We start from the raw sequence: 24,001 nt of genomic DNA, 5'->3' as shown, positions 1-24,001 counted from the left end.
TTCGAGAAAGACGAAAGCAAGCTTTGTCGATACTTGCAATTCCAGATCTGGCTCGGTGGATTACTCGGATTGGTTGTCTGTCTCATCATAGGGTCCATCATTCTTGGGATTTTCTACATCATTGGCAGCGACTTGTGGTCCAAGGCGGAGCATTACTGGGAAGGTACGTTCTCCATCTTGGCCAGCATAATCATCTCAGTCATGGGGGTCAAGATTCTCCGTGTGAACAAAATGCAAGCCAAATGGAAATCCAAGCTTGGAAAGATCTTGCAGTCGTCTGGGTATTTGAATAACCCACACAACAAGAAATCCTTTGACCGTGCCGGTACAACATGGGCGAACAAGGTGGAGCTCTGGTCTGAGAAGTACAATATGTTTATTTTGCCGTTTGTCACCACCTTGAGAGAAGGGTTGGAGGCAATTGCGTTGATTGGTGGGATCGGTATCAATGAGAACACCACGGCGATTGCGTTGGTGAACTCAGCTGTGTTGGCTGTGGTGATTGGTTCGTTGATCGGGGTCGCATTGTACAAGTATGGGAACACCATGTCGTTAAAGGTGTTCTTAATCACATCCACTTGTTTCTTGTACCTCGTGGCTGCTGGGTTGTTTTCCAAGGGTGTGTGGAACTTTGAGTTACAGAGGTTCATCGACCAATGTGGAGGCATGGATGTGAGTGAAACTGGCCATGGACCTGGTTCGTATGATATAGCCGTTTCCGTGTGGCACGTCAACTGTTGTAATGGTGAGTTGCAAGACGACGGAGTGTTCTGGATGTTGTTCACGGCCATTCTTGGATGGACCAATTCTGCCACCATTGGAAGTGTTGTCAGTTACAATGTATACTGGGTGGTGGTAATAGCTGTGTTCTGGGCGTTGATACACGAGGAGAAACACGGCTTCTTACCGGTCATCCCAATATCATGGCAGTTGAAGAGAATAGAAAAGAGAAAGAACTTGTACCAGCCATTAGATGCTCCAGAGATCGGTGTTTTGGAGGAGGTGAGAGATAGCATGGACTCGTTGAATTCACAGACTCCACTCCAACAGAGCTAGAATACTAGTAGCTAAGTAGTTAAGTAGTATAAAGAGAAATTTTTGATTGGCTCGTAAATGTTCGATAGTGGAATGTTCTCTAGCTCGTAATTGTTCGGATATTGTTGAGCTTTTCCGGTCAACTGATCCCCCAAAAAATTATGCAGCCTGACCGGATATTCATCTTACTTATTTTTTTTTTGGCCCATTGTTTTCCTTATTCATTGTACGATCAATAGATAGATCCCTTGTTGTTGAATATATTTTTTTTCTTAGGTACCTCTTGTGCCGTCTTACCTAATCCATTCGCCACAACCTAGATGCCAAAATCCAAAAGAGGTCGAAGACCAGTCAAAAGATGTTCCAGTTGCAAACGGCTAAAAATTAAAGTATGTTATTTCCCCAGGCTGATAACTCAATTTTTTATTTTTCTTGTCCAGCCGAAATTACTAACCTGTACACCACAGTGTGATCAACGACAACCATGTGAATATTGCAAAGACCGGAGAAAAGAATGTGTATATGAGCCAGAAGTTCCAACAAGTGCTCTGTCCAGTGAGTCACCAGAGTCACAGGAAACTGCATTATCGGGGTATCATCCAACCACGGACCTTGTATTGACACAAACCAGTTCACAATTGTCAATGAGCCAGCAGGACGTCGAGCTCTTGAACTTCTTTGAACAGAAGGCTAAATCCACGGTGTTCTACAACAACCATGTCTTTGATGACGCCTTCAAAACTGAAGTCAATCCCTTATTCCGACACAACTCAGCCGTGCGGTATACGTTGTTAGCTGTGTCGGCAATCATTCAACTGAATGTTCTCCTGGTGGGGAGCAACGATGGTGCAATAGTGAAAAGTAATCAGCTACTACAAACTGGAATGGATTACTTCCAGAAAGCATTGACATTCCAACAAAACCTTGTTTCGCTGGTCGAAAACCCGAACAATGTTCAGGATGGTGCCATTAAAGAATTGCTATCCTCATGCTTGCTTCAGATGGGATACTTTGTGGTCAATGTCGGCAGAGTGATGCCACTCCTATCACTAGACCGTAGCCAAATTGATCTCATAACTCTCCTGGGTGCTCATAGATTCATAATAGAGAAATACTTGCCAAAAGTGGCCAATTCCAAAATTCCGTTACTATTTCCTTCTGATTCAGTCTTGCCTAGTGATTTTGACGAGAGATATTATCTCTCTGATTCATTGCGCAGAGATCTAAATGATGTTTACGGCGAATCCAATCCCGAAGTTAAAGCAGTTCTAGAAGGAGCCATCGTTGTTATTGAAAGAGCGATATATCGAACGATGCAACATGGATTACTGTACCCACTTATTGCCATGATCGTTCAACTCAGCAACAACGAGTTTAGATCCTACTTGTATCAAGCTAACGAGTTTGCATTAAGAATACTATTCGTTTGTGCGGTTTTGTGTGCCATGTCTAAATTCTGTACACGAAGGTTCGATAATATTTACTATGACTACGTGGCATGGTACAAAGAATGGCAGTTCACTAACAGAAACAAATTTGAATACCTACTCGATGATAAATTATACTTTTTAGCCCTGCAGACTGACTTTGAACCTGAGTTCAGCAGTATTGGAGAGTTCAATCCAATCGAGGTTGCAACAGGTTATGAGTAGTCTGAATAGTTGTGTAAGGATGTGCCCTAGCGAGCATGTAAATTAGTAGACCAGAATAAATAATCAATGCATTTTTCATTAAATACAAAACAACAAAAACAAATAACTAAATAAAATGAAAACCTGCAAAGACACAACTACTTACTCCACATCAAACGCTGCCACCAGGACAACGTCTCTTGTTGACCGTCTTTCTCTGTCTTACCAGAATCATCAGGAATAACAACTCCAGCAACATTCTCTTTACCAAATACCGTTGGTGTTTTCACTGTGGTAGGTTGGGCTACTGAGAACGGACCCACAGCCGCTTGTCCCTTTCTCTCTTCCTCCGCCTTCTTTTCGTATTCTGCAATAGCTTTACTGAACTGGTCTGTCTCATCAACCCAGAGGTTAACACCAATCACTGTCAACAATACCAAACCACTGGTAGCCAAAAGTGATCTCACTACACGGAATGCTTTTCCAGCACCATCATCGTTGTTGACCAACACCAAGTACTTCTTATCCCCTTCGACTCTGCTACCAATAACCTTCCAGTTACGCGATTGCATGTCTTTGACGGCCTCACTGGCTTGTGCAAGCTCCTCCTTAGTAAACTTGTTCAATGCCTTGAAAATATCCTCCTTGGGCAACTCACCCAACGCTTGTTCACTAATAGGCATGACTTCACCGTCAAGTGTCAAAATGCAGTACTTTGACTCGATTCTCTTAGCACGCTTGGAATTGGCCTCTGCCCTCTTGCTCCACTCAAATGCCTCTCTCTCGCGGAGTTTACTTTCCTCTTGTTTCTTGGCCTCTTGCAAATACTTCTCCAACTTAGACTTGTCCACCTCGTGTGACGTGTCACTCAAATGCTTCACTGGTTTCATAATCTTTGGTTTTGCTTCATCTTTGGCGTCGGCACTACGAGAAGCAACAACAGGCTTGGGCAGAGTTTCAAATGCAGAATGCACTGCCAGTCTGACAGCCTCAAAATCGGCACTGCTGCTCTGATTATCCAAGTCAGATATTAACCTCTCAGAGTCATTGTACTGGATCTTGGCTCCACCAAAATCACCAATGTCAAACTTGCTTTCGACAGATGTTGTGTCTTGCACAACCTTCTCCTCGTTGGTAGCAATCTCACGCAAGCTTCTCACCAAGTCTTCATAGAACGTCTCCAACTCGTACGACGTCATTGGCAAATCACCAAAACTGTTGGTGCCATACACACACACCAAGAATGCTGGGTAGAATTCGATCTTGGAGTTGTACGTCTTCAACTGGTCCAATACACTCTTGACAAACAAATAGGTAGACGCAGATTCATCCAAGGACCGCCCATACCGATCAACCATCTCGTTGAACTCTTCTGCCGAAACATTATGGACATCCTTTCTAAACAACAATTCAGAGAACCTCAAGAAGTCCCCCAAAACTTCAAATTCATTTCCTGTCAATAATGGTTCCTGTTTCGCAATAGCACTCTCTGGTTTCTGTTCAGCAACAACTCGTCCATTCTTCTTTAACGATTCAAATGAATCAAACACCAGCTGGCTATTGAGAACAACATCCAACACTTCCGTGTTGTTGCCATTTATGCCAAACAACCGGTTCAATTTTCTTTTCAATCTTAGGAAGTTGAATACGTCTGATGTGTTTGATGCAAGCAAGCTGGAACGTGTGCCACTGGCAGTAAACGAATTTTCAATTTCGGTGTCCAAAACATTAAGAATCTCTTCAGCACTGACTTGCTTGAAAGGTCTTCCCAAAATGCCCTTGAGAATAGCCAACTCTGCGGAAAACTCGTGTATCTTGAGATCGTCTGGAATCTGGACATATGGTTGTGCTTCTGTGTCGACCGTATCTGGTTGGACGACAAGATTCTCTTGTTCTGAAACTGTATCACTGGGAGCCGTGGCAGTGTCAGTGGCGGCAGATTTTCTTGCAAGTTCTTGTTCAAATCTACTGAATGCACTATGGTTGAGTAAAACCGTCTCCAATATTTTGAAACATTCATTGCTGTTGTTCTGTGCAAATTCTTTTAATTTGCTTCTCAACTTCAAGAAACTCTCAATGTCGACATCCGGGAAGTACTCTTCATATTCAAGCATACTCTTCAGTAAGTTATCAAGAGAACTCAACACGTAGCTCTTATCACTAAAATCACCCAACTCCTCCTTCAAGAATCTGATTTCATAAATGTGGTTCTCCAATTCGAGCCAATCGGGAATTTGTGTGTAGGGTGAGTTGTTGGTGGTACTTCTCTGAACAGGAGTTTTCTTCATGGTAACAAAATCAATATCATATTTTTCAGGGTTTGAAGTAGCCATTGATCTAGTCAAGAACATATCATTTTTATTTGACGATTCCGCAATTACGGCTGCATAGCAGGCCAAAGGTAGTTGCGGTCTATACTTGATAAATCTGGTTGTTTTTCTGATTATACGTCTCAGAAGCATGGTCCTTATGATGTACAGGCAAATTAACTAAAGAACAAAAAAAGGGGGAGCCACTGTGATAGCAAAGGAGAAGACATGATAATTGAGGAGATCAAATATTTTTTTTAGTCCTTTTGTGTTTAAGTTTTTATCTTACTTTTGCTTTTCTCGGAATTACGAATATTCTTTATCAAATCAGATGGTGTGCGGCTCTCTGTTGAGGAAAAATTTTGTTTACAGGGTTACGGAATATGGACTCTTCAAATCTATTCAAGCAAATAGCAATACATTTTTAATAACATAAAATGATCAGTTGAAGAGTAGGGTAGGCTACTTCATTGTAACAGTTACAAATACGGATGAGGTTCTCATGGGAAACAGGTTACTAGGCAAAATTATACAGTTAACAACAAAATGTTATTGTCCTTTTCTCCTTTTCCTTGTAAGATTGCAAAGAATAGGAAAACCAATAAAACAATAACTCCATTTCATGGAGTGATAAGGAATTGGTATCATTCAACTTTCCGAAATAATGCTTTCCATTTGTAAAAACCATGCTCACGTACTTTTTAAAATGATATCAAGTGATTTTAATTTTGCAAACCATTTTTCTCCAGTACACGAACTTTGTATTTGTTCAAATTTTTGTCGTTTGAGGCACGACCTTTTACAACGGAACAAAAGATCAAAAATTTTTGTCAAGTGAACGAACATTGATTATATAAGCTGGCATTGATTTCCCATTTAAGAAAACCTGTAATTCTCATGCAACTTGTAAAACTAACCAAAATGGAATAAAAGAAAAAGCAACTTACACAAACTGGAAAACATGCAACTTCAGTGCCATTCTGCACTTTACACTAAAATAGGAAATAAAGAACGAACGTAAAAAAATGCCTTGCCTTATGCTCCGCGTAACTTTCATGAAGTCGCTTACATAATCACCCATAGTTATTTCACTTGTCCCAACTATCCCATACATTTCTCCTTTTCCCATAGTGAAAGAATTTTTTCTTTTTTTTTTTCACTGCTTTGTCTTCATTTAAAAAAATCACAAATTCTTTTGTTCTTATAAAAAAAAAAATTCAGCTTTTTTTTCTTCCCTCTCCTTCTTCTCTTTGTAGCATTAGATTTTTCTTTTAGCAGTCTTCCCACCAGGACTTTACCAAAAAAGAAAATTCCCCAATTTCCCCCAATTGTATTTAAAGGATTAGTTTCTTTTATCTATATATTTGTATTCTATGAATAGTTAAGGTTTATTTCATTAACCATCGGCTCAACCCATAACTTAATCTCACACTACAGGAGTACCTACAAAAAAAATTGTTGCACTTTTTTTTACAGCCAAAGGCATTTAGACAACAAAAACAACAAGAGAACTATAATTATCAACTAATTATTCATACACACCAAGAGTACACACATATCTAAATATAGCTGTATTTAGTTACCTTATTAAATACTCAAAATATGTATTCACAAATGCAGAATTTCCATAACCACAATTCCAACTTTAACGACAATTTATACTTCAACCCTCAGACTCCACAAGAAATATGTCCTAGAGTATGGTTGGGTCCGTATGACGCATTATTAAGCAACCCAGAGGAAATTTCAAGAAACTTTTTGGTTGACCATAATATCAAAATTATCATTAACTGCGGTACAACGTTGCCGTTTATTGATTTGATTGAAAACCACAGAAATATCACCATATCGTCAGACGTATTGGTGTTGAGTTTAGACCCGTTGTTTGAGAGTAACCATGAGTTGGTTCGTGATTTCGTAAAGAAATACACTCGTGTGTTGACCAACTACTTGAACTTCTTCTACAAGACCAACCCTGAGGCGGGAAAATTAATCCACCAGTTGCCAGGTTCCAATGAGTGCATACAAATGACATCGCCTATTTTAACAGGAGGTAATTTGATGTTGCAGTATTTCAACCTCATCAGAATGATCAATCTTTTCAAGCTGATCAACCAGGAATTGGAAATTTATATTGTGTCGCATGATGGTAATGAAAATTTGCTGACTGGACTCATGATTGCTTACTTGATGGACGCATACCGCTACAATTTGGTAAACTCGTTGAAATTGATAAGAAACAGACGACCATCGATCAAAGAGTTGTCATGTGTTGAATACGAAGACTTGTTGAGTCAGTTCTATATCCAGAATTGTGAAATCAAATGCACCCCGTTGACTATGACTCAGCTTAAAAGGACATCGCAGGAAGACGATACTAGTGAAGTCATGGCTGGTGGTGGTGATCGAAAAAGACGGTTCTTACATTAAAATGAAAAGGCAAAAGTTCTCTTTATATCATGTTGTATATTAGTTTGTATTATAAATAAAAAATTGGTAAATGTTTGGTTATCCGCTAGTTTGGCACTTCTAATCCCACTCTGTTGGCTGTTTTCGACACGTTATCAGATTGACTCATGAGTAAACCAGGGTTGTATCTAGTCAACAAATCGAAGTATTCTCTTTGGTTCTTGAGATACAGGTGGACGTTGTTCAAGTTGTTTTGGCCGTATTCTTCTGGTAATTTCTCATTAGCAACTTTGTCGATTATCCCATTGAAACTTGTTTTATCTTGTAGCTCGACCTTGTCCTGGCATGTTTTCTTGGTCAAATCATCCAATTTGGTGTCAATATCTTTGATATCGTTCATTTCTCCCTTGCTTAGTTTAACTCGTTTCAAATAATTGTAGTATGTTTTAGTCTTTTCTAATTCAGCTTTGGCTAGGGACTTGGCAGTGGCATTTTCGTACTGTAACAATTCATGAGCTATGTTTTTCTGTAATTGTTTGATACTTGGAAATGATCTGGTGAAGATAGACATAGTAACTGTGGGTATGTGTGGATGGATAGAATACTGGAGAAGGAAGATCAGAATTGCTTGGAGAATTTTTTTTTTTTGTTGTTTTTTCACTCTCTTTTCTGTTTGCTGGATGAATTTGCACGACGGTTGGGGTTCAGTGTTGCAAAATATCCCCTACAGTAAAACGTTTGTAATTGGCACATATTCACATTTGGTCTTCATTGCATATACACTGCAAAAACTATATAGAGCAACAGCATTGTAATATTGATACCATTCGTAGTCAACTATCCTAGAAACAAATCACCCATAAAGCAAAAACCAGAATAATCAACCAAAACAAGCGAACGGTTCTCATAAATCAACAAACTGCACATCCAAAAGTGCCAAAATACAAAACCAAGAATGAATAGCTCTTGTGTTGTAGAAACCCTAAGTCACCTGTCCCGTGTGAATTTAGAAGGGGCTTAACCATAAATGAAGGAGAACAAATTTCATTACCATGGAATAATGATAAATGTAGCTTGACATTGTTGTTCGTGATGGTGTTTGATTGTAACAGCAAAGGAGTCAACGGCGGAACTAAGAACATGAACTGATGGTGTTTGATTGTCATATTCATTGTAAATACCATTTGACTCGACCACACTTCCTGGTAACTGTCCCGAAACTTCTCTTCTTCATTTAAATAAGCATCTATCCAAACAAGGGAATCTAAACCTAAAAGAATACACATCCAAGGAGACTCAAAATCGAGCCTGCCAAAGACAAAAAAGAGAAAAGAAGAAGAAGAGAAGGAAATTTTTCAAAGAGGATTCATCTGCCACTTTTTATATTATTCGCAGAAGGGGTGGATAACTGTTGTTTGCCTTTATCTTGAACACACGCGTTATTGTCAAAATTAATTCGCAACAAACAGTTTAACATTCTTTGTTGATACAACAGTTATTATCTCATTCTAGTGCAATACAACCGTGTCTTGTTTCGTTTTTATTAATTGCAGAGAGTATAGTTGCTTGAATAGGTTAAAATAGTTTGTGTTTGACAGTGTAGAGAATAGACGGTGTTTGCAAAAGTAAACAAGGTTGTTTGAACTGTTGGTTTGTAGGTAATGGAAATTAAACAATAAACAAAATAGTTACAGTATCTTTGATTCCTCTTTAGTATTAAAATCCCGCAATTGGGATTGATCATCGAAATACTGTCTAATTGAGTACATTATTTTATTTTAACTGCAGTTTTTAGTCCACATGAAAGATTGGCCAAAGAGATCGTCATGATCGCTACCAAATATAGAAAGCACGCGTTTTTTTTGGTTGGTCGAAACAATACTCCCTTGAATACAATAGCGGGAGAAATTTTTGTGCTCATAAAAAATAAAACACAAGTCTCCACAAACTATAAACAAACCAAAGAACCATGACTAGACCTGAAAAGAACAAACAATATCCAGATGAGGAGATGCATGAAGCAATCTTAGAGGGTAAAGTATTTCTTGCTCACCAGAAACATCCTATTCTCAAACCAATTGCGGAACAACATCATATTCCATACACAACGTTTCTTCAGCGACTTGCTAGGGCAGATGAAAATGGAAACGTCCCAAATAGGAACGAAAACAGGCAAAAATTGACTCCAGCCCAAGAGGATCAGTTAATACAGTACGTGGTTGATCGAATATATCTGGGACGTGAAACAACAAAATCCCAATTTATGGAAATGGTCAATAGAATTGGAAAACATGATTCACCTGATTTTTCTGTTGGTGAGAAATGGTATACAATGTTCATGAAACGTCAAAACATTATCGAATATAATGAAGAAGGATATTTTGAACTCATTGGAGTTAAAGAAACTAGCTATGACGTTATTAAGGACTGGACCGAGAGATACCACAAGGTTGTTGTTGAAGGTAATGTAAAGCCATGTAATATTTACAATATGGATGAAATCAATGTCCGTATTGCTAAAAAAAGGGGACGTAAACTCTTCAAATTAAAAGAAAAGGGTCCGAGGAAAACAGAAAGATTAGCAGGCACAAGTTATGTTACAGTTGTTGAAACTATTAGCATGTCAGGAGCAAAATTAACACCCAAAGCTATTTTCGCAAGTAAGAATGAATTGTTGAGTTGGTATGATGCAGATAATATTCCTCATTTTAATTTTGATATCCTGAATTCAGGATGGATCACGAAGGATTTGGCTTGTGACTGGTTAAAGAGAATTTTTATCCCTGAAAGTGGAGCTGGTAATGTAAAAGATCCCGTTGTTTTGATTTTAGAAGATTACTCAGCCCATAAAACTCCTGAGTTCATGACGATATGTGAGCAAAATAATATCAAATTGTTGTTTCTTCCATCTAATACATCTCACTTAACTCAGCCTTTAGATGAATGTCCTTTTGCAATTATTGAGAACAAATACAGTGTAAAAGTTTCTAAGAAAGTTAGAAATGTTGAAACTCGAGGAATTACCAAAAACGAATTTATCAAAATCTATAATGAAGCTAGAGAAAGCACTCTCACAGAGTCAATGATTAAGAAGGCATGGGAGCAAGTTGGTCTTTTCGGTAATAATTACGACATATTGTTCAACAATGTTACTGTGATTAATAATCCCAATTCATCAGTGAATTCTCCATTCGAGGAGTTTGGTACTAATAATGTAGGTACGATGATGATGGATAAACTTTCTTTTTCAGCTGAATCAAGCGACGTGGAAACAATTCGAAAGTCAATGGGTATTGTGGAGCCACGTCCTATCGTTCAGTTTTATAGATTTATGAAATACATCGATGGGTTGAGATCTGAGAGAGCAGAGTTGGAGAAACAATTAGAAAATAAAATAGAGGAAACTGTTGAGCTTATTGCTGAGGACCCTGAGGCTATTGATATGGAGAGCACACTGCTGTCCCCTATTCTGGATGATATTGGATTGGAAGTTGATAACAATTTAGAGGAAGAAACCAAGACCTCAGAAAAGAGGAAAGAATTTGTGCAAATGTTGAAAGAAACTTTATTAACCGATAATAAAAGGATGAAACTTTCAAACCATAGAGATTCAATTTGATTTCGTAGACTATTAGTAATTGTAGTTGTATACCTTTATCTAGATATTTGAATATATGATATGTGTCTTAATGATCAACGTTCATGTTTAATTGTTTACTTCTCCACCATTCCATGGACATTAGAAATTTTCATCTACTTTTCGTACCAAAATCAAACAAAATAAATTTCATTTTTAAGCTTGCATTTTAACGCTTACTAATGACTGCTGTTATCATTACATCACACAGTTTATACTTAGACATATCTCTTGCTCTTGTCTTCTTCAGATCAACATCATCATTAGGTGCAAAAGACAATTGTCGCACAATTAATTCTCCTCCTCGCTCCCCTCATATTCCGCAGGATGTGACACAAAGCTATTTATCCGGAGGAAAAAAAGGAAATCGGAGTTTTGGACCAATCAAATACGCGGAAATCATTCGGTACCGAATGCAGCATTCTGAATTAAAAATTTTATGGTTGTTTTTTTTTTAGAACACTTTATTTTGTTACCGACCCTATGTAAGAGAGTTTGCTCCATTTTGGCAGGTAACTACACTTAGAAAGCACAACTGATCTAGTTTATGTTTATTGTTGATACTATTCAAAACATAACGATGAATGAGAAACACTGAACTTTGATCTTTTCCATAAAATACACATTTGATTTAGGATTCATACTCCGATTTGAGCAATCGGGAAATGATATTGACTGCAACGGAGTTCTGTAAATTGTTTAAAGAGAAATTTTTAATGCCTTTTCAAAGAAGTATTCTTTTGCTTTGTGTCCTGACAATATTATTTTTCGTTTCTAGTTAAAAAAAAATGTACTGTACCATTTTTGAACGATCAAGAGAACATCACAACAATTTTTTTTTCCTCTCTTCTTAGTTTATACTTTTTCTTTTTCTTTTTCCCCTTTCTTTTCAACTTTATTGGTCTATCTTAAAGAAGAACAATTCCATATATCTATTCCATAATGTTAAGAACCGTTGTTGCCCAAAAAGTATGTTGAAACTATATTTAATTGTGGGTGTTAATTGGAGGAGGGGAAATCTACTCTTCGGAGAGTAAAAGTCCTTAGATTCTATAATATTTTATTTTTCTACCCTTTTATTCGTGTTCTAATTGGTGATTCTAGTACATCAATGAAGAGAACTTGGACTACTCCATTAATATCATAGTAGCGATTATTTAAGATACTAACATTATTTACAATCTAGACTGCTGTCCGTTCATTGGCCACCTTTGCTTCCCCAGAAGCCGTTTTACCAAAGAAATACGGTGGTAGATACACTGTTACCTTGATTCCAGGGGATGGTGCTGGTCAAGAAATTACCGATTCTGTCAAACAAATCTTTGAATCCCAAAAAGTTCCAATTGATTGGGAAGTTGTTGAAGTCAGTGGTGTTGAAAGTGAAACTGGTAAGAACCACGGTGTTGACGAAGCCGTTGAATCCTTGAAGAGAAACAAGGTTGGTTTGAAAGGTATCTTGTATACTTCTACTGGTAAATCTGCCAAATCCTTGAACGTTGCCTTGAGAAAAGAATTGGATATTTACGCTTCTTTGGTTTTGATCAAAAACATTCCAGGTGTTAAAGGTATCTACGATGGTATTGACTTTGCCTTGGTCAGAGAAAACACCGAAGGTGAATACTCTGGTTTGGAACATCAATCATACCCAGGTGTCGTTGAATCTTTGAAGATCATGACCAGATTCAAGTCTGAAAGAATTGCTAAATTCGCTTTCGACTTTGCCAACAAAAACAACAGAAAATTGGTCACCGCTATCCACAAAGCTAACATTATGAAATTGGGTGATGGTTTGTTCAGACAAACTGTTAAAGATGTTGGTCAAGATTACCCAGGTATTGAAGTCAGTGACTTGATTGTCGATAACGCTTCTATGCAAGCCGTTGCCAAACCACAACAATTTGATGTTTTGGTTACTCCAAACTTGTACGGTACCATCTTGTCTAACATTGGTGCTGCTTTGATTGGTGGTCCAGGTTTAGTTCCAGGTGCTAACTTTGGTAGAGAATATGCTGTTTTCGAACCAGGTTGTCGTCACGTTGGTTTGGACATCAAAGGTAAGAACACTGCTAACCCAACTGCTATGATCTTGTCCAGTACCATGATGTTGAGACACTTGGGCTTGAACGATTACGCCGACAAGATCTCCAAGGCTACTTATGATGTCATTGCTGAAGGTAAAGTTAGAACTAACGATATTGGTGGTACTTCTTCTACTACTGAATTCACTGAAGCTATCATCAACAAATTAGACTAAATGTAATTCTTGTACAACCAACCAACAACAATGTTATTCCCTACCCACAAATTTTTCTGAATCTACAAAGAACAAGAACCAAAAAAAAAAAAAATTCAAAACAATCTATTAGAGGAGAATCCTAAATAGGAGTTTCTTTAATTTAAATATTTATATTATCATTTAAACAATAAATTCACGTGATTTTACATAAGCTTGTCGTGTAGTTATTCAAACATCAGAGTCATTAAAGAGGTGACAGAAAATTAAATTGCTTGTACTGCATGCAGCCCATTAATAAGTTAACTTCTTTGTCCAATGAACACTGCAGTATGTGAACAATAAAAGACAAAAAGAAACAAATAAAACTCCAGGGGAAATCACTAGGCCCAGAAGTTTAGATTTGACTGCGGGCCATCCCGCGTGAGCTTGCGTGCGATTCTGGCGCACTATGACCCATTCAAAAATTTTTCACCCATCCTTGTTCCATCTGAACACTCTCTATTCTCAACACCAAAATTTTTCTTTTTCTTTTTTTTTTTGGAAATATAATAATCAACTTATTTTCATTTATTTATTTCTTTCTTTTCTTTTTCTTTTCTCTTTTCTCTTTTTTTTTTTTTTGGGTTTCTTTTCTAACGGTTTCAATCGTTCAACCAAACTACTGTAATATTACACTTTTTCATTTTACGTTTTTAATTTTAATTTAAAACAAAACACTTATCAAACATGTGTGACGTCGTTTTAGGTTCCCAATGGGGTGATGAAGGTAAAGGTAAATTAGTCGATTTGTTATGTGATGATATCGATGTCTGTGCCAGATGTGCTGGTGGTAACAATGCTGGTCATACCATTGTTGTTGACAAGACCAAATATGATTTCCATATGTTACCTTCAGGTTTAGTTAACCCAAACTGTAAGAACTTGGTCGGATCTGGGGTTGTTATTCATGTCCCATCATTTTTCCAAGAATTGGAAAATTTGGAAGCAAAAGGTTTGGACTGTCGTGACAGATTATTTGTTTCTTCCAGAGCTCATTTAGTTTTTGATTTTCATCAACGTACTGATAAATTGAAAGAAGCTGAATTGTCTACCAACAAAAAGGCTATCGGAACTACTGGTAAAGGTATTGGTCCAACTTATTCTACTAAAGCCAGTAGATCAGGTATTAGAGTCCATCATTTGGTCAACCCAGACCCAGCTGCTTGGGAAGATTTCAAGACTAGATACATGAGATTAGTCGAAAGTAGACAAAAGAGATATGGTCAATTCGACTACGATTACGAAGAAGAATTAGCTAGATATGAAAAATACCGTGAAACTTTGAGACCATTTGTTGTTGACTCCGTTGTTTTCATGCACGATGCTATCGCTGCCAACAAGAAGATCTTAGTTGAAGGTGCTAACGCTTTGATGTTGGATATTGATTTCGGTACTTACCCATACGTTACTTCATCATCAACTGGTATTGGTGGTGTTCTTACTGGTTTGGGTATTCCTCCAAGAACTATCAAGAACGTTTATGGTGTTGTCAAGGCTTATACTACCAGAGTTGGTGAAGGTCCATTCCCAACTGAACAATTGAACGAAGTTGGTGAAACTTTACAAGATGTTGGTGCCGAATATGGTGTCACCACTGGTAGAAAGAGAAGATGTGGTTGGTTAGATTTGGTTGTCTTGAAATACTCCAATGCTATCAACGGTTACACTTCTTTGAACATCACCAAATTGGATGTTTTGGACAAATTCAAGGAAATTGAAGTTGGTGTTGCTTACAAATTGAACGGTAAGGAATTGCCAAGTTTCCCAGAAGATTTGATTGATTTGGCCAAAGTTGAAGTTGTCTACAAAAAATTCCCTGGTTGGGAACAAGACATCACTGGTATTTCAAAGTATGAAGATTTACCAGAAAATGCTAAGAACTATCTTAAGTTCATTGAAGAATACTTGGGTGTTCCAATCCAATGGGTTGGTACTGGTCCAGCTAGAGAATCCATGTTGGAAAAGAAAATCTAAGTCAAGTGACAGAGGTGTATGATATTTCTAACTTTAGACTTATATACTTATAAACAACTTTAAATTAGAAATCGAAATGTAATAAAAACAAAAATTAGAATTAAAGAAATGTTAGACGATTGTTTTACTTTGATTCACTAAGTAGAAAATGTTGTAACACGTGACCGCTTAACTACTACTATCGGGAAGGGTATATGTAAACTTTTTTTTTTGTTCTATTATACATTTTTCTTTTGTGGTGCCCTTGTTTGATATTCTCCGCAATCTCCAAAATCATATAAAAATCACCTCACCGACACCATTCTGTCTCCCAAAAAAAATATCCTGCCGAGTACAACACTTAATCTGATTTTTTTTTTTAATTTTGTCTATAAATCGTTATCAGTAACAAATATCGTAACAACTATATAAAAGAAAAAACAAACCAACTTATAAACCTTTCTACTTTCAGACAAAGACAACACACATATACCAAGAGCGTCTTCCCCCCTTTCTTTTTGTATATAAATCCTTCACCGTCCATATAGAATTTTCCTCCCGCCCTCCCTGTGAAGAAGACGATACCAAGAAGTAATTCCCAAAATCCCCCGGTATAAAGCCATTGAAATCATACTGTGTGTCTTTTTGAAACCATTATTTATTTTTCTTTGATTTGCCACTATTGACAGTAATATAGGAATTAGATCTGAATATAATCAAGTGTGGTTAGTGGTTAGATCAATTGGAAATAAAACGGAACTGAGAGAAAAAAAGTGATCAATCCTGGTGTATTTGAAGTTAGTGTGGCTTAGAGTAGCACTAATAGCTTGTTTATGGAATTTAGTTTTTATAAAGTATCCAGATTGTGTGAATTGGGTTTTAGATATAGACATCCAGATTGTAAAAATATACTTGGTACCAAGTTTTCTGTATTGAAGGAATTGATTAAATTTGTTTTGTTAGTCAAACATATTAAAGTAAGACCAATTAGAAATGAATCTCCTTGCTTCGAATCAAGATATAGGTAGCATTAGAGTTATCAAGATAGCAAAGAAATCAAATGACATGTTACATGTCGATATCAAAGGAGAATTGTGTCATGGCTCTTCACGGAATAATTATATTTCCAAGATTCTTACATTTCAGTATCACAATGTTTCTCATTTGGCTATTTTGAGAAAGAGTGGTTCGATTCAATTGTATACAAAGAATCCAAGCTTGAGTTATTATAATTTATTCAAAGATTGGAAGAATAATTTGACTGACATTACCGGCGACGGCATCATTGCTCTTGATATTTTGGACAATCAGTACCTTTACAGTTGTTCACGAGAAGGGAAATTGATCATTCGTGATGTGATCAATGATGATGCTGATGAAGGCTACAGAGTTTATATGGTGGGGAATAACATTGGGAAAGTCGACTTGAAACTTGACAGGTTTAAGAACACAATTTCTGTTGCCATCTGTGGTAAGAATTGTGAATTAAAAGTTTATGAGATTGATTTGAGTTTGGACGTTAAAGATGATTATTCAGAAGGGCACGGATCTGATTTATCATATGTTGGTATCACAAGAAATCGTATTTTGCAAAGATCGTTTACTACTTTGAATTTGAACCCGCAACGTTTGTCTGTTTCGTATAGAAATCATGAAAGAAGAAGTAGTGTTCTGTCCTTGGGTCACTTTTGGAAGTCAACTACAAATTTAGAGCTGTACATATACAATGTAAATGATTTTGAGTGCATCTCACAATGGATGTCAGCGGTTCAATTTATTGATGGAGGGGATAACATAATTTGTGGGAGTCAAATGGGTGAATTGATTCTTTATGATCCCTTGGAGGATACGTTGCCAATATTTACTTCAAGAGTATCACAGTTTCCAATCAAGACATTGAAGCAAATGGATGAGGATCATATTATCTTTAGTGATTCTGTTAGTAAGATAGGTATATTCCAGATTCGTACCAAGGAAATTGTTCTTGAATACCAAGGCTTGGAATTTGGTCCATTTCTTGATTTCCAGTATATTTTGCCCAATATACCAAAGCGAAAAATTAGTGGATCCAAGTTATCCTTTGAGGAAATTTACATCATGGCTACTACGGTGGACAAGAGAGTTATGGTTTATAAATTATTGGATAATGGTTCTCATGAATTGTTATTAGACGTTAAACTTTTTGATGGGTTAATTCCTTCAATTTGTTTGTTGAATTCAGTTTCGGAGTATTATCAATTTAGAACAGTATTTGGGGAATTGGACCACAACACTGATCCAAATATCTATAAAAAGAGAAAAGTCACTCCGAACTTGGCAATTCCAATATCAAGTTCACCTTGTGCTCAAACTAGGACAGCAAAGAAGAAGGACGAGAATGGGGTCGAGGACAAATCAGTACACATTTTTGCAGGTATGCAAGAATGTAACGATGTATCTCCTATATCATCGTCCCCAGATACAGCAGATAACAAGGGCCAATTTATTGACGATGCTCATTTACAAAAGATGCTTGTCAAATGATGATTATTTTTTTATTTTTACTTTTATTATAAAATGGTTCTAATGTGATGATGATGATGATGATTATGAGATTTTTATTTTTCATTTTATTTTATTTTTTTATTTTCATTTTGCTGCTGATATTGGTGTTTACATTTTTCTCTTTTTCTTTATAGTTGATCATTTGATAAGTATGTGTATCTTGGATAGGTGGTGTATTTTGTTTTTTTTATTTTAATGGAAAGTAAAGGTATTTTAGTTGGAATTGTTTTTGTAGAGCTACCAAGGTGTCGTGTTCCCTTGGGTCGTGCACTTGTTCAATATTTGGGTCGCTTTTTTTTTTGCTAGTTTAGTAAATCGAGAAAAATTAAATCCACCCATTTGCGTTGATCTTTTTACAGTTGCCACACAGATAATAATACAACGAACCAACAACAGCATGTCTTATAAACTTAGTTCTACTTTGACAGGTCATGAACAAGATGTTAAAGCAATTGCAACTATTCCTAATAACAATGAGTTGGTTTCAGTACTGAGAGATGGTACTACTAGAATTTGGGAGAATGTGAATACTACGCAAAATGATCCGACTATAATTTTCAATTCACCAACGAAATCTTTTATGAATTCAGTTACTTATTTAAATGAATTAGTAGCTAGTGGTGGACAAGATGCCATGATTTATTTAAGCGATTTACATGGAGATGATAAATATCAATTAATTGGACATCAAGGAAATGTATGTTCCTTATCGTATTCTCATGGTCAATTGATTTCAAGTTCTTGGGATTGTACTGCAATTGTATGGAATTTGGAAGAATTTGTTCCAAAGATTATTTTAAGTGGTCATGAATCATCAGTTTGGGATTGTAAAGTTTTAGGAGCTGATCAATATTTGACTTGTGGAGCTGATAAAACTATTAGATTATGGCATGGCAAATTTGAAGTGAAACAGTTTACTGGGCATCTGGATGTTATTAGAAAATTGTTGGTTTTACCAGATGGGAAACAATTCTTATCTTGTTCAAATGATGGTACTGTCAAGTTATGGGATTTGCAAACAGGAAACAATTTAAAGACTTTCTATGGTCACGAATCTTTTGTATACGATTTGGCTTTATTACCAGGAGGGAGATTTGCATCTACTGGTGAAGATAGAACCGTAAGAATTTGGGACTTATCAACAGGTGATGTGTTACAAGTGGTTACATTACCATGTATTTCAGTCTGGTGTATTGCAGTATTAGGAAATGGAGATTTTGCCGTTGGTGGATCTGACAATTTGATTAGAGTTTTCACTACAAGTCCTGAAAGAGTAGCTAGTGAAGATGAATTAGTTCATTTCAAAGAAGCAGTTCAGTCATCATCCATTGCTGAACAATCGTTGGACAATCTCAAGAAAACAGACATTCCTGGGTATGAAGCACTTCAAAATCCAGGCAAACAAGAAGGGTCTACTATAATGGTTAAAAATTCTACAGGGACCATAGAAGCGCACCAATGGTCTGGTGGAGAGTGGCACAAGATTGGTGATGTTGTTGGATCATCAAGTAGTGGGAAAAAGAAAGAATATTTGGGTAAAGAATATGATTATGTGTTTGATGTTGATATTAAAGATGGTGAACCTCCATTGAAGTTGCCATACAATATCAATGACAATCCATATATGGTGGCTGAGAAGTTTTTGGCTGATAATGATTTGCCGCCAACCTATACTGAAGAAGTGGTAAGGTTCTTAGAAAAAAACACTGAAGGTGTAAGTTTACAAGAAAGCACATCTACATCTGCCAATGAAAGGGTGATTGATCCATACTCCGATGCCTATGCCAGACAGCACAACGTTGATGCTTCCTTAAAAGTTATTCCAGCAAAGGACTACATCTCCTTTAAGGATTACAAGAAGGAACAATTAGTCAATGGGTTAAATAAATTAAACCAATCACAAGAAGATAATGTTAAATTATCACCAGAAGAATTGTCAATCGTTGAAGCTTCATTAGGTTCATTGACATCGAAGCAAGCATTGGAAATCATTACGAATTATTCCAGTCGTATTATCAAGAATTGGAACAATTCATCCAAGTTGATTGGGTTTGATTTGTTAAGAATAAGTATTCCAAGAGTTACCACCGTGGATTTACTCTCGTCTACAGATGCAGCAGAGACCATTTTAGATGTATTAAATTTAGGATTAGATGAAGCTAGTGGAGAAAGCACTGCGTTGTTAATGATGATCTTAAAAGTATTGAATAATTTAGTTGGCAACACATTATTTGTCCAATTGTACATTGATCCAAGTGGGCCAGATGGTAAATTATACGAATACAATACCTTTTTTAAGAAATTGTTGAAAAAATTGGAAACCACAGCAAGTAAGTTCACCACAGAAGCCAAATTATACACTACTGCTTTTACTACATTGTCCACTTTGATTTATAATTTATCTGCTTATCACTTGAAAACTTCCGGATTAAAGAATAATGCAGGATCAGCTGATCCAGTAATTAAATGCATGGATACATTGGGTGACCAAATAGTTGAATCATCTAGTGAAGCTGCATATAGATTAGCCATTGCATATGGTAACTTCAAATACGCTAAAGTTTATAATAAGGAAACTCCTCAATGGTTAGCTGAAGCAGGAAATCTTTATGCGATCAATGGAGAACAGAGATTTATTGATATCGCCACGGATTTAAAAAGTTTATAAGTTAAATATTAAGTATACAATTAAAAATAAGATACATCTTTTTTTTTATTGTCGTTTATTGGTATATCATTATGTATAGTTCTTTCCAGAAGATATATTCCTTTTTCTAATCGGTGAACAACTCAGGCACTTTTTGAGCGTATTGTGCCAATTTAGAAGCAATGTTAAAATCCAAATTATCACTTAATGGAACAATAGAATATACTCTGATTTTCATATCAACACCAACTTTACCAATGAATTCGTAGTTTTTATGAATTTCCAATACATCTTCAACTTGGGATAAATCTAAATTGATAGTTCCATTACACAGGATGATTGCTTGATGTGAAGCTTGATCAAATGATTCACATTTACCCATAACACGTACTATCTTACCTGAGTTTGTACCAACTAAAGAGGCATCAATTCTGACATTTGTAGCTTCCATGATTTGTATATGTGGGGATAGAAAATTGTCTTGGAATGTGTATGGAAAAGAGATGATAAAAGAGCAAACGCGTCTTGGTGGTGATTTTTTTTTTTTACGCTCGCTCTTTTCTTCCTTCACTTGATTTCTGGTTGTAGATTTTGTTTTTCTTTGTCTTTTGCCTATTGCTCTTGTTCTGAGTTTCACTTGTTTATATTTGGTACGTTACAGTTGCCAAAATCTTGCAAGTTATGATAGCACGATGTTCCTGTCATTGTCATCGGCCTATCCACCAAAGTCTATGGATAGAAATCACGACAATCGAACTCTCGGATTCTTTGGTAACTTGTATTTTTGTCTTCCGGATAATCATCATATAGACTTTGGCAACCCTTCCGGATATTGTGTGGTCACGTTGTCGATGGCCCCTATTAATTTCTTGTCGTGATTGCTCGTTCAGCCCTGGCCCTGTGATTTTTTTTCTCTCCCTCTCTCATTGTCACAAGATTGGTGTGGTGTACAAAATATGGCAAGGCGAGCAAACTGAAAGTGGAAGTAAAAATTTAATAATCAATTGCAAACTAAGAAATTTTGCGTCGAGCTTTTTTGTAACTCCATTCAAAGCGAATCCATTAGACAAAAGAAAAAAAAAAACACGTCGACTTAGAACGAAAATTTTTCCAATTTTCAGTTTGCATTTGTAAAATATAATAAAAAGAAAATTTGATTTACTATTTCGATTTTTTTCTTCTTTCCTCTTTTCAGATCATCTTTCTTTCTAGTTCATTAGATCTATTCATTCGTTCTTCTATTCAATTGATAGTTTCAAAATGATTGAAGGCGTTTCTTTTATTAAGACACCAGCTGCTAAACCACAACCACCAGCTTCTAAAGAATGTGGTGTCTGGACTACTGATTCACCATCTATTCACAATGCTCCATTGCCAGCTGATGGTCCAGGTTCAACTTCTTTCTCCAATACCATCTTGTTCAGTATCTTGGCATTGGTTCCTGGTTACATCACCTACAAATTAGGTTTGGGTTTCAAGACTTGGGTCTTTTTCTTTTTGCTTTTGGCTATCCCAATCTTAATGGCTTACTGGACTGTCATGTCTACCTTCTCTCCACGTATCAATGAAAAAGTCAAATATCCAAACAGACCAATTTCTTACTATTTGGAATTCCACACTCCTGAATTGAAAGCTAAATACGAAACCTCCAACGGTGGTAAAGGTTCTAAAATCCCAATTGAAACTTTCCAAGAATTGTACTTTGACGGTAAAGTCTCCTTCAAAGGTGATTGTTTGGATGTTTTAGAATACAAACACGACTGGGCTAGTTTCAGATTCACTATGGGTTTGTTTAGATTTTTCTTATTGGGTATGATTCCAGAAGTTATCTTCCACTCCCAATCTCAAGATGAAGAACAAGTTAGAGACCATTACGACCGTGGTGACGATTTTTACACCTGGTTCTTGGGTCCAAGAATGATCTACACTTCTGGTGTTATTAGTGATATTACTAGAGAAGAAACTTTGGAAGAATTACAAGACAACAAATTGACTGTTATGGCTGACAAGATTGACTTGCAAAAAGGTGACCACGTTTTAGATATTGGTTGTGGTTGGGGTACTTGGACTACTTTTGCTTCTTCCAAATATGGTGCCAATGTTACCGGTATTACTTTAGGTAGAAACCAAACCAAATGGGGTACTCAATTATTGAAAGAATATGGTATTTCATCTGACCAATCCAGAATCGTTTGTTGTGATTACCGTGACGCTCCAAAATCTAACAAACCAAGCGGTAAATACGACAAAATTACTTCTGTTGAAATGGCTGAACACGTTGGTATCAGAAGATTGACTGCTTACTTGGAACAATGTTACGATGCTTTGGAAGATGATGGTTTACTTTTCTTGCAATACTCTGGTTTGAGAAAGAACTGGCAATACGAAGATTTGGAATGGGGTTTGTTCATGAACAAGTACATTTTCCCAGGTGCTGATGCTTCTACTCCATTGAGTTTCTTTTCTAGTTGTATGGAATCTGTTGGTTTTGAAATTGTCAGTGTTGATAACATTGGTGTCCACTACTCTGCTACTCTTTGGAGATGGTACAGAAACTGGATTGGAAACAAAGACAAAGTTGTTAACAAATATGGTGTTAAATGGTACAGAATTTGGGAATTCTTCTTGGGTAGTTCTGTTGTTGCCAGTAGAAACGGTACTGCCACCTGTTACCAATTCATCTGTAGAAAGAACATCAACTCCTACAGAAGAGTTGACTACATTCCAAGACAAAAAGGTTTGCAAGGTCCAGTCCAAGAAGGTACTAAATGGGCTAAGGATAACACTAACTTCTACAACTAAGTTTAGCTAGTTGCATGACTTGGTGATGAGTTGATATAGAATGAATATAGGCATATAAATGTATATGGACTTTCTTATCGAAGAGAAGATACAGAAGAAAATCGAGCCAAATACATAAGAACCAATTTATCCTATTCTTAAACCAATTGATAACGATTTAAGATCAATGTCAACCAAGTCAATTGTAACACCGAAAAGTGAAAACTCCGTTGACCCCTTTATCTGCATGATGAAATAATTGAATCATTTCTTTTTTCTTCTTTTCCCATTGACTAAAAAAAAAATATGCACATACCCAAAACGGAAATTTATAACGGTATTACTCTTTGTCCGCTTGCCCATTAAAACACCGTACCATGAAATTATTCTTGAATGAGAAAATCCAAAAAAAAAAAGAAAATCACCGGGCTGGTTTTGAGTGAGCAGAAAATGATCACGAGATAGAAATTAGGAATAAGTTTTGACTTTTAAGAGTTTACAATAGGGGGTTCCATAAGATGACGACTCACTGAATTTGAAGGCAAAGTAATCAATTGACATGAATCATTATGTTTGAGTCGGTGATAGATAGAAAAAGAAAATTAACACTTACTCTTTGTCATTAAACATCAGCATACAGGATAGTCCGACATTCTTTCCTTTTTGTTTTAAAGTTTGTGGTGGTGATTTATTGACTCTGATACATAAAACTCCCGTTAAACCTCGGATTCTTCTTACCCTTGGTTACGTAGCGCAGTAATCAAGATAATATTAGTGCCA

General features: G+C 36.6%; 14 protein-coding genes across 14 annotated transcripts; 9 read left to right on the top strand and 5 right to left on the bottom strand. All coding sequences in view use genetic code 12, as the record gives it.

Annotated features, from left to right (window-relative positions):
- Positions 1–201: 201 nt before the first annotated feature.
- On the top strand, positions 202–1,056 carry CTRG_03403 (uncharacterized protein; the record flags this gene model as incomplete). The annotated part of the gene is made up of 1 exon (XM_002549060.1): positions 202–1,056. The coding sequence occupies one exon, from the start codon at positions 202–204 to the stop codon at positions 1,054–1,056; it is 855 nt and encodes a 284-aa protein (XP_002549106.1).
- Positions 1,057–1,355: 299 nt separating this feature from the next.
- CTRG_03402 (uncharacterized protein) lies at positions 1,356–2,687 on the top strand (the record flags this gene model as incomplete). The annotated part of the gene is made up of 1 exon (XM_002549059.1): positions 1,356–2,687. The coding sequence occupies one exon, from the start codon at positions 1,356–1,358 to the stop codon at positions 2,685–2,687; it is 1,332 nt and encodes a 443-aa protein (XP_002549105.1).
- A 137-nt stretch (positions 2,688–2,824) lies between these two features.
- Positions 2,825–5,128, bottom strand: CTRG_03401 (uncharacterized protein; the record flags this gene model as incomplete). The annotated part of the gene is made up of 1 exon (XM_002549058.1): positions 2,825–5,128. The coding sequence occupies one exon, from the start codon at positions 5,126–5,128 to the stop codon at positions 2,825–2,827; it is 2,304 nt and encodes a 767-aa protein (XP_002549104.1).
- Positions 5,129–6,577: 1,449 nt separating this feature from the next.
- On the top strand, positions 6,578–7,405 carry CTRG_03400 (uncharacterized protein; the record flags this gene model as incomplete). The annotated part of the gene is made up of 1 exon (XM_002549057.1): positions 6,578–7,405. One exon carries the CDS (start codon positions 6,578–6,580, stop codon positions 7,403–7,405), a length of 828 nt encoding a protein of 275 aa, XP_002549103.1.
- Positions 7,406–7,490: 85 nt separating this feature from the next.
- On the bottom strand, positions 7,491–7,955 carry CTRG_03399 (uncharacterized protein; the record flags this gene model as incomplete). Its single annotated transcript, XM_002549056.1, has 1 exon — positions 7,491–7,955. One exon carries the CDS (start codon positions 7,953–7,955, stop codon positions 7,491–7,493), a length of 465 nt encoding a protein of 154 aa, XP_002549102.1.
- A 340-nt stretch (positions 7,956–8,295) lies between these two features.
- Positions 8,296–8,670, bottom strand: CTRG_03398 (uncharacterized protein; the record flags this gene model as incomplete). The annotated part of the gene is made up of 1 exon (XM_002549055.1): positions 8,296–8,670. The coding sequence occupies one exon, from the start codon at positions 8,668–8,670 to the stop codon at positions 8,296–8,298; it is 375 nt and encodes a 124-aa protein (XP_002549101.1).
- A 683-nt stretch (positions 8,671–9,353) lies between these two features.
- On the top strand, positions 9,354–11,003 carry CTRG_03397 (uncharacterized protein; the record flags this gene model as incomplete). The annotated part of the gene is made up of 1 exon (XM_002549054.1): positions 9,354–11,003. The coding sequence occupies one exon, from the start codon at positions 9,354–9,356 to the stop codon at positions 11,001–11,003; it is 1,650 nt and encodes a 549-aa protein (XP_002549100.1).
- A 1,249-nt stretch (positions 11,004–12,252) lies between these two features.
- CTRG_03396 (isocitrate dehydrogenase subunit 1, mitochondrial precursor) lies at positions 12,253–12,657 on the bottom strand (the record flags this gene model as incomplete). Its single annotated transcript, XM_002549053.1, has 1 exon — positions 12,253–12,657. One exon carries the CDS (start codon positions 12,655–12,657, stop codon positions 12,253–12,255), a length of 405 nt encoding a protein of 134 aa, XP_002549099.1.
- A 36-nt stretch (positions 12,658–12,693) lies between these two features.
- IDH1 (isocitrate dehydrogenase (NAD(+))) lies at positions 12,694–13,275 on the top strand (the record flags this gene model as incomplete). The annotated part of the gene is made up of 1 exon (XM_002549052.1): positions 12,694–13,275. One exon carries the CDS (start codon positions 12,694–12,696, stop codon positions 13,273–13,275), a length of 582 nt encoding a protein of 193 aa, XP_002549098.1.
- A 708-nt stretch (positions 13,276–13,983) lies between these two features.
- On the top strand, positions 13,984–15,270 carry ADE12 (adenylosuccinate synthase; the record flags this gene model as incomplete). Its single annotated transcript, XM_002549051.1, has 1 exon — positions 13,984–15,270. One exon carries the CDS (start codon positions 13,984–13,986, stop codon positions 15,268–15,270), a length of 1,287 nt encoding a protein of 428 aa, XP_002549097.1.
- Positions 15,271–16,242: 972 nt separating this feature from the next.
- CTRG_03393 (uncharacterized protein) lies at positions 16,243–17,772 on the top strand (the record flags this gene model as incomplete). Its single annotated transcript, XM_002549050.1, has 1 exon — positions 16,243–17,772. One exon carries the CDS (start codon positions 16,243–16,245, stop codon positions 17,770–17,772), a length of 1,530 nt encoding a protein of 509 aa, XP_002549096.1.
- Positions 17,773–18,190: 418 nt separating this feature from the next.
- On the top strand, positions 18,191–20,461 carry DOA1 (Doa1p; the record flags this gene model as incomplete). Its single annotated transcript, XM_002549049.1, has 1 exon — positions 18,191–20,461. The coding sequence occupies one exon, from the start codon at positions 18,191–18,193 to the stop codon at positions 20,459–20,461; it is 2,271 nt and encodes a 756-aa protein (XP_002549095.1).
- A 106-nt stretch (positions 20,462–20,567) lies between these two features.
- CTRG_03391 (uncharacterized protein) lies at positions 20,568–20,891 on the bottom strand (the record flags this gene model as incomplete). Its single annotated transcript, XM_002549048.1, has 1 exon — positions 20,568–20,891. The coding sequence occupies one exon, from the start codon at positions 20,889–20,891 to the stop codon at positions 20,568–20,570; it is 324 nt and encodes a 107-aa protein (XP_002549094.1).
- An 809-nt stretch (positions 20,892–21,700) lies between these two features.
- Positions 21,701–23,242, top strand: MTS1 (Mts1p; the record flags this gene model as incomplete). The annotated part of the gene is made up of 1 exon (XM_002549047.1): positions 21,701–23,242. The coding sequence occupies one exon, from the start codon at positions 21,701–21,703 to the stop codon at positions 23,240–23,242; it is 1,542 nt and encodes a 513-aa protein (XP_002549093.1).
- Between the last annotated feature and the right edge of the window lie 759 nt (positions 23,243–24,001).

The sequence above is a fragment of the Candida tropicalis genome (assembly GCF_000006335.3).
Source record: "Candida tropicalis MYA-3404 genomic scaffold supercont3.4, whole genome shotgun sequence".
Taxonomy (NCBI): Eukaryota; Fungi; Ascomycota; class Pichiomycetes; order Serinales; family Debaryomycetaceae; genus Candida; species Candida tropicalis.
This window is presented reverse-complemented; position numbering and strand designations above follow the sequence as displayed.